The following is a 9,240-nucleotide window of genomic DNA, read 5'->3' as shown; positions in this document are numbered from 1 at the left end:
GCGGCTAGCGGCTCTGCTTAGCACGCATCACTGCGAAGCACTACCCCACTGCCGGCCAGGCTATCCCTCCACCCCTCGACACCTCCTGTTATTCTCCACAGATTACAGCCCCACGCCGCACCAGAACCAGTTATAACCCTTCTCCTCCTCTCAATCTGTGACTCCACTGCCACATTTTCCCATCTTCAAGTCGTTCGCGTCCGGGGCCTCACCATCGTCCACCGCCTCGCTGCATTCGGTGCGGAGTGGTCAACAAACGAGTCATCGGAAGAGGACTTTACGTGGAGAGCCTGACGGCTGGGACCCACGAGGTCCATGGTCGCACGCAAGGAAAGTTCCTCCTTATTAAGATGAAAAAATGTTTCCTCCACCTGACAGCTGGGACCCACCGGCTGTATCTTCGCACGGAAGGAAGTGCCTCCTTGTTTTGTGAAAAAAATTATTCATCCCGTTGACAGCTGGGACCCGTCAGATTTGGTGACTGACTTGTGGGCCTACTAAGCGGACGTGTACGCACGGCTTTGTCAACTTAATCAACAAATAATTCTAGCAGCTGGACCGTTGGATGTTAATCCAACAGCCGTGCTCCTTCTTCAACCTCTGTTCTTGCTCCTGTCTCCCGTCAGCGGCACCGCGGCTGTGCTACCGCGCACCCGAACCAGTGAAGTTTCCCACTCCTCTCCATCTGTGACTCCACTATAGCTTAATAAATAGTAACGTCTTTGGTTTTAGCCTGGTTTTTCGTAGATTAACCAGGCAATTCTCTTCTTCTTAATTAATCGACGAGGCAATTCTTTTGCCCCCGTTTCGAAAAAAATAGTAACGTCTAACTGAGCCAGTTAGTTAGATGCGTACACTTGGTGTAGTAGGATCTTTATTTAGTTTGATGCATACACTTGTTCTTTTTTGGTAGCCATTTTGTAATGATGGCTGATGTTTGGTTTGGAAGAGAGAGTTGCGTCTTCACTCTTCTGGCCTGCTTACTGCTTCTGTTGCACCCCCAGCCCTGGTTGTTGCTGCTGCTGTTTTCAATGTACAATCAGTAGTATATTTAGTCTGTTGGTTGAATAAATGTGTTGTTAGAACGACAAACACAATGTTTTGGAACTCGTTGCACGGTTTGATCCTTTAGTGCCCCGTACCGTACGTAGCGCATACTATTTATCATACGGAACACATTTTTTTTGAAACTCGGAACACATTTTCCACTTGTTGATAACATGCAGCCCACTGATGAAGGCCCAATAGAGAAGCCCATAATTAACTGGAAGGGAGGCTCTCACATGAATCCGACCCAGGTACATGCTCATGGTCCCTAATCATAAATAAGTAAATAAATAAAGCTAAATGCTCATGCACTAGTTCTTTGGGAAAATAGGTAGCCCAGTATTTCTTTTTGAAGAATACCCAAGCTAGGCCTATTTGTTTTCTCCGAATTACTGAGCTGCAAATCTTTCAAGATGAGGAGGGATGCATTCCGGCCTGGCTTAAGAGTATGGTCAATGTGTGTTAAAAGTAATATCAAAAGGGGTTAACAATTCCAAAAAATTTATAGCAAATGGGATATAAGTTTCTGTTTTTGTTTTTGTTCTTCACTGATATCTTATACGTATTTCATTGGATTTAACATGACATAGTACTAATTTATTTTTAATTTTTTTAGTATGGCTATTAATTTTTGGATTAACAATATTTCGTCCCCAGCAAAAATTTGCGAATTTTCAAAATTTCCCACATATTTAGTTAATTTTTTGACCCTGGTACTGACCAGAAAATGGCCAGCAATTCTAAAAATGGAAAACGGGCTGCAATAAATTCCATATGAATTAGAAAATGAGTAAAAATTATAAAAATAATAGCAAATGGGATGTACACGCCACAGATTTCGAGGCTGGCTTGTTTACGCAAGGCTTTGTCAGTGAACACATGATTCTAGCAGCAGTTAGTGTTGGATGTCCATCCAACGGCCGACGTGCTTCTTCAATCTCTGATCTTCCTGCTCTAGCCGCCTAAACTAGCACCGGCGGGACTCCCTGCTCCCTCCTCTTGTGGCCCGCTGTGATGCCGCGCAGGCTTCCCCGGCCCACCCTACTCCCTCCGCTGGCCTGGCCGCACGCAATCAACTGCCTCCTTATTACGCAAAAAAATGATTCCTCCCACTGACATCTGGGGCGCCCCGGTTGGGAGACTGACCTGTGGGCCTATTAAGTTGACACGTACGCAGGACTTGTCAACTTAGTCAACAAACGATTCTAGCAGCAGTAACCGTTGGATTTGAATCGAACGGTCCTACTGCTTCTTCAATCGCTGCTCTTCTTGCACCAGCCGCCCAAACCAGTGCCGGGAAGACCGCCTGCTCCTGCCTCCAGTGGCCGGCTGTGTTGCCGATGAGGCCTCATCGCCCCCTACTACTCCCACCGCTAGCCGTGCCCTGCGGCGACGACAGCCTCACACTGTAGCCGAACCAGTGAACCCTCGTACTCCTCTCCGTGTGGGCATCCACTACCGCGTCTTTCCTGGCTCCGTGCCGTCCCCTTCCTAGGCCTCGCCGTCGTCCACCGCCTTGGTGCTCTCGGCGCGGCATGGTCAACGTGGTCAACGACATTCCATCGGAAGAGTATTGTACATGGAGAGGCTCACAGCTGGGTCCACGGCCACAACCCAGGTTTTTTGTGATTTGCCAAGTAAGTCGATTTGTCAGGCCTGTTGGACTTCAAATCTTTCAAGACGAGGAGAACTTTCATTTGGCTGGCCGAGAAAATGGCCCATCAGTAATGAGAAATGAGTTGTAAATTTTTAAAACACATCAAACCGGCAATTAGTTTCAAATATCTTTTTTTCATTTCGAGATTTGAAATTACATTAATTTTTATGCATGGAGAATTTGTTGGATCTTATATTGATATACATTTATTTTTAAAATCAGTTTGAATGTGAGTCGAAATTTTGGGATTAAAAACAGTTCGAACCGCACCGAAATATGCAAAATTTCATATAATTTTTTAACCGTGGCCACAATATGGGCTGTAATGCTAACAAAAAAAATATGGGCTCCAAAAATCCTTAATAATTAGCAAATGGGCTGTAAATTATTAGAAATAATGGCAGATGTGTCTCTCTTTTCCTTTTCCTTTTGTGAACATATTTTCAAATTCGTAATTTTTTTCTGATATCAAGGATAGTTTTTTTTTAATCTTGACCATTTTCTTTCTAAATTTACAAACATTTTTATGAAATCGTGAACATTATTTTTTCCTCAGAAACATTGTCAATCTGCATATGGCTCCACGTGTAGGCTCTACCTTTGATGGGAAATTAAACCAGGCTTTGTGTGCGCATAAATTCTTTGAAAGTTATCATATCAGAATAATGCGCCCTGGTTTGTTGCAATTTCTGGGATGCGAATGATATTGTAATCTCCTACTAGAAGCCATTCTTTATCATGGGGGATGCTTAATCCAAAAATCCAGTTGGTATAATTCACTCTTTGTTCTCCATGACAAGGCTCATAAATGTTAACTAGTGTCCAAGATTCTGCAGATTGTGTTGACCAAAAACGAATTACCATGTAGATGTTTGTCTGTGTGCTCGTGCCCATATGATCATGTTACTTGGCACATTAAAGTCACAAATTTATCGCAGGATGGATCTTTAGTTAGGGAATAAAAGCCGCCACAGTTAATGTAGGATTAGTTATCCATTATCATTGCGGTCCATGAATGCACTAAATGCCATTACGGTTTTCACATGCAAAAATTATTGTTGTATAGTTGTCAGCAAAGAATGTAACCATAAAAAGCACGACTACTTTTTGTCGAGCATGTAGTATACACGGATGCATGGCTTCCATATATTTTACAAGCTTAGCAACTTTTAAACACATTAAACAGTCAAAACTAAACATGCATTTGTGTTGGTAAAGAGTATGATTGTTCTCCAAACTCATTTTATAATAAGGCCTGCTTTGATTATGCTACCTGATGTTTAGTTTGTTTGATCTCAAACTCTAATGAAGTTGATATGAAGTGCTTTGCAAACTCTACTAGATAAAACTTTAGAACATATTAAATCTGAATGCTGACAGGCTTCTTGCAAAACTTCAGATTTTATTTGAATTATACTTAACACAATATAGTTTGTACAAATTGTATGGTCAAATACCATAACAAACCTGAATAAAATCATGTCTAACAACCATAACAACAAAAATAAATATAGAAACAATGTGTACTATTAAGCATCCATTGGAAATGAACACAGATAACATGTTGACATGATGCCTCATACAACCGTGCACGCATAGGATATATGTTTTTTAGCTTTATGATATATGTTTTATTCCAGCATGTAATTTTGGAAACAACATATAAAGAACCCACTTCTGTAGTTTACATGAAGAACATTTTCACACATGTACGAATGTCAACTTGTATGTAAGCGATATGCCCAGTATACACGTGAAAGATTTTTCGTAACACCACCATAATTATAGAATATGTTGTTGCTAGAATGCATATATGCTTTTCTTGTTTACTAATCTACAACTATACCTACTTCACAACAATCCCCACAACTAGTAATTCTAAAGTTATTTACAGTGAACAAAATTTATAGAGTGCACACAATACATTAGCTTGTGAAACATTATTCACATAAATAGAATAAAAATATATGCCACCCCATATAATGCGAAGCACACAATATAACTCACATAAATCAAGTATTAACATAGACTAAGCATGGTACGTAAAATCTTACATATACTTTACAAGAAACAGTCATCCTGCATGAATGGAGGAGTACACAGAGAGGTGCAAAGGGAGCATAACGATCCCTTGTAAACATTTATATGCTATAATTGATTTTAGCGCGGATCTTTTAAACTGTAATCATCAAGTGGATTAGATTATTCTATATTATAAATCACACCACGATCAAAATTAATTTGCTCTAGCAATAAGTATAAACTAATAGTTTAAACTTGCTATTATAAATTTACTGGAAGTATTGACTAATTTTAAACATTTTAAAGCTTTTTGACAGTCGATTTTGTTTGTTTGTCTAGAGCATCCCGGATGTCATTTCTCCATGAAATACTCGAGCATCTCTGATTTTTTAAGTTCTTTGCTAGCTACTTTAGTTGGAATTCACTGTTCATGAGAGCAAATGAGCTCGGTCACAAAAAGCAATTTCCTAATGTATTACAAATCAACTAAGCATGAAAGGAAATATATATAAAGAGAATAACAACATATTGTTTTCTGCAAATACGCAATGCCGCGGATCATTTCATTTATAGGGGGGAAAAGAAAATACAGGGTCCAACTCTTTGAGGCCCATGCTGGCGTCCCAAAGAGTGTAAGTTGAGCACCGGCGCGCGCAGCCTCCCATTGCACCAAGCATGTAGCACATCGGCTCTGTGGTAATCGGCTCCCAAATTTACATGAAAAAAAAGCAAGCGAGCCTGCTTGCAGCATGGAATGGGTCATCTCTCAAACAAATAAGCACGTCACCTTTGAGAGTGGATTTTCTACTCCCGTGCATGCATCCACCGCTTTTTTTTTCTATGTGGAATGGGACCACCTACATACATCTACATGGTATTCTCTACTCACTAAGTTACATTCAAATAAATTGTTCTAATGTATATAATGAAATAAAATTTTGATTTACATTCTGTTTGCACAATTGTGTTTTTACTGCCGAGATCTTTAAAACAAGACTAATGTTGAATATATTTTTAGAAATTAAATTTTTAGACAACTAAATCACCATGCGTCAAACTTGTTTCATACAAATTTATTAATTCCATGTGAAATATTCAATAATGTTTATTCTATTTCGCAAAAATACTTTATTTTTTATTATGGCTCACTATGTTCCACTGGGAATCACCATTTTAAAACTTATTGAAGTAATTCAAAAGTGGTCTCGTTTTGAAGTTCTCATCATCATAAACACAAAAATGCAAACATGTCATAAGTTATATTTTTGGTTTAAAAATGAAATAGATTTAACCTTGGAAATAAAATGAAAAAGTATGGGATGGTGGAAAATAGCTGGTACAATGTGCTTGCATGCGGTCAGAAAAATATCTAAGAAAGTACAAGCTCAATCAATGTGTCTGGCATCTAATCTCTAAGCAAAATCAAGGGCTCTCTCATGCACGGGACCTCCGGTGCAAGGGAGAATTGCTTTTCTCCGTCACCTTCAGAATAGGACTGCGTGATATTTTCCAGGAAGTACTCTAGCTACTCTCTAAAGTTTTGCAGCTCTCAAACAATGGTAATTCTGGCAAAAGATTAATTAGTAGGTAAAAAAGACGGAATTAAGTCATTCTAATATATGTGCACTCACCAAAAGAGAGGAGGAGATGCAAACGCAACACAAGAAGCGGGGGCTCTCGAGCAAGATGGACGAAAGAAGCCAAGGAGCGGGGCTTCTCGAGCAAGATGGACGAAAGAAGCCAAGGAGCGGGGGTGGTTAGTAGATGGAGCCAAAGAAGGAAACGACGATACCATGGGTTGGCAGTGAGCAGCACAATGTTGGCGTTACCAAGGCTTCTGTATAAATAGGAGAGCACCGGCCGGGAGGGATCACACATCAGAGCAAAAAGCCATCGCTCCCCTTCCATCCTCTCCTTCTATAGCCAGCCTCCGAGAGAGAGCGAGCGAGAGCCATGGACTTCGGCGACCACCAGCAGGGGGGCTCCGACAGCCAGCAGCAGCTGCAGGAGCGCCGGAAGCGCCAACGCCGCCACACACCGGAGCAGGTCCAGAAGTTGGAGGAGTAGGTTCTAATCTCTTAATATCTTATTTTTTGTCCATTTCCCGTGATTTGATGTTCTATGCATCTTCATACTACTGCGTACTAGACACTATAGTGATTGGCAGAAACTAATCAATTATGTATGTGTGGTGTGCGCGCTCAGGTCGTACAAGAAGTCCGATCACCCCAGTGAGATCGAGTGCGCTCAGCTTGGACGCGAGCTTGGTCTGGAGACCAAGCAGGTCAGATCCTGGTTCCAGAACCACCGCACACAGATCAGGGTATGGGTTATGCACTGGATCTCTGATTTGCTCCATAGTTTTCCATTTTTCCATATTTTCGATCGTGTCCTCGATCGGTGATGCAATTAACGGGCTGGAATCTGTATGATGGCATGGCAGATTGAGCACGAGCGGCTGGAGAATCGCTTCCTCCGCTGGGAGAACATGAGTCTCCGGTCCGAGATCATGGCCGTGCGGGAGGCGCTCAAGAACTCCGCTACCTGCCCCAACTGCGTCGGCGTCGCCAAGGACTGCATCGACCAGCAGGAGCTCAATCGGGAGAACGCTCGCCTCAATGCGGGGCTCCTCCACTGCACCACATCTTTCCAAGAGGAGCCCTAGCTTTACTTTTTGCATGTCGATGTTCCTCCGCCATGCTTTCGGCGAGGAAATTGTATGACCAAACATGCATAAGTTCGAATAAACTAGTACAAGGTTTGGAATAAGAGACATGATTTGGTCCTGATTAATCCTTAGTTGTCAGATCTCTCCATCGAGTCGTGGGCAATTTGTTGGGCCTTTGTGTTGTAACTGAGGACTGTGCCTACACAAACTGCCGGGGAAGTCTTGTACTCTAGTTCGTACTCATTTATTAATTGGAGCCACCATAGAAGCTCCAACATTACTCCCGGGAGAAGTCAGAACAAAGGAGATCTACCTACTCAATTCGATGTATGAGATTATATTTCATGAAAAGCCGGTTCTGCTACTTCCGTAAGAAACATGGTTTCCTTCGATAATACTAGTAGTAGATCCCGTCGTTCCTTTTGCTGTGTGTGTGTTGTGACTACTGTCCCGCTCCTCGGCGGGCAGGACGCGGCGGCTTGGTTCTCTCCGGCAGCAGCGTCAACCCTATTAGATGCGAGACCGTGAGAATCTCATCACCGCGACACCACAGCTGAGAAAGTGGAGAGAGATCTAAGTATCTAACACGACAAATCCAAGGAACAGGTTATACGCCGCTCGGCTACCCCGCTCATACGCCGACTGGTGCTGGACCCGATGCGGAGCCAGTGTCTTGCACACACGGTATGGATGGTTGATTTGCTTGTCTGGCGTTGTGTTTGGGTGTGCCGGATACTCCAATGCGATGGTGGTGGGGTCCGACGTGCGCGTGCTTGTATCCCACCCATTTACCGGTTATCCCGCCCAGAGGCTGCCTAGCAATGGGCTTTGTGTGGCGGGTACACACTGTTGATTTGCTGGTGGGCTGTTGCGTTTGCTTGCGCCAATGCGCCAGCCCACATACTAGGTGTGTTGCACCCCGTCGTCTGTCATAATACATACGTCTTGCCGACTCTGGGAAATGTTGGTGGTGTTGGTTCCTGCTCCATGTTATATCATGATTGGTCACTAAAAGGCCCGACTCAGAGATGTTGGAGGTGGGCTCCTGGACGCTCGAAGGGTTGCCCTTCTCAAAAGATACAAGAATATTGTTATCTATGTCTTCATTGTGTGAGCCAGTGTGTCAATGCACATGCTAGGTGTGTTGCGTCCCATCGCCTTCCATATAGCAAATACATGTAGGCGCATTGGCCGCCAGACTACTGCTGGTTTGACCCATTGAACGGTGGCATGCATCGCTTCGGGCGCCAGCCATGCCGTGTCCCAAAGTCCACAACCTTAGATCTAGGCACAAGTTTCAACCGGTGCGTGGGACGTTGAATCGCAATCATCGTGTTTTCATTTTGCGCAGGGTTTGGAATTTCGTGAAGTGTTATGTACCAACTTCTATGTCCATAGTTCGAAAAGTGTAATTCAAGATTATTTGTCACAAAAAATATGGCATCAGTAAATACATATTCTGAAGCTTCTAATGGTGTGGTCGTTATGGTTTATAGACCATATCGCTTGTTTGCATGATCATTGCTATATTTGATAGACTCGATGGCACTTGTGGATAAAGCTGCCAATAGGAACCCAGTTGAAAAATTATCGAGAATTGAGCAGCGAAAGTTTTGCATCATAAGACATCATGGTGAGCATAGCAGTGGGATGCCGCTCCATCTGACAAACCAAAGGTATGAGATCTTGTATCGATGGGCGTGTACTACCCAGAGGCAGCCGAGGTAAGTGAATGGCATAGTTCCAGTGGTGCAACCAAAAATGCTAGCCATCATTGGTGCAAATCGAACCATTGTAGCTGATTGGAATGAGGGTGGACTTGTGGAAGTTGATCTTCAAATCAATG

General features: G+C 42.9%; 1 protein-coding gene across 1 annotated transcript; it reads left to right on the top strand.

Annotated features, from left to right (window-relative positions):
• Positions 1-6,609: 6,609 nt before the first annotated feature.
• Positions 6,610-7,771, top strand: LOC123147118 (homeobox-leucine zipper protein ROC8-like). The gene is made up of 3 exons (XM_044566356.1): positions 6,610-6,789; positions 6,932-7,049; positions 7,170-7,771. Exons 1-3 carry the CDS (start codon positions 6,680-6,682, stop codon positions 7,389-7,391), a joined length of 450 nt encoding a protein of 149 aa, XP_044422291.1. The 5' UTR covers positions 6,610-6,679; the 3' UTR covers positions 7,392-7,771.
• Positions 7,772-9,240: the final 1,469 nt, after the last annotated feature.

Source organism: Triticum aestivum, chromosome 7A (genome assembly GCF_018294505.1).
Source record: "Triticum aestivum cultivar Chinese Spring chromosome 7A, IWGSC CS RefSeq v2.1, whole genome shotgun sequence".
In the NCBI taxonomy this organism is placed as follows: Eukaryota; Viridiplantae; Streptophyta; class Magnoliopsida; order Poales; family Poaceae; genus Triticum; species Triticum aestivum.
Note: the sequence above shows the minus strand (reverse complement) of the source record. Positions and strands in the feature narration are given on the sequence as shown.

Coding starts and splice junctions, on each gene's coding strand:
- LOC123147118 (XM_044566356.1), top strand. CDS start 6,680: ATGGACTTCGGCGACCACCAGCAGGGGGGCTCCGACAGCCAGCAGCAG. Junction 6,790..6,931: donor CAGGTCCAGAAGTTGGAGGA/GTAGGTTCTAAT, acceptor GTGCGCGCTCAG/GTCGTACAAGAAGTCCGATC. Junction 7,050..7,169: donor ACCACCGCACACAGATCAGG/GTATGGGTTATG, acceptor ATGGCATGGCAG/ATTGAGCACGAGCGGCTGGA.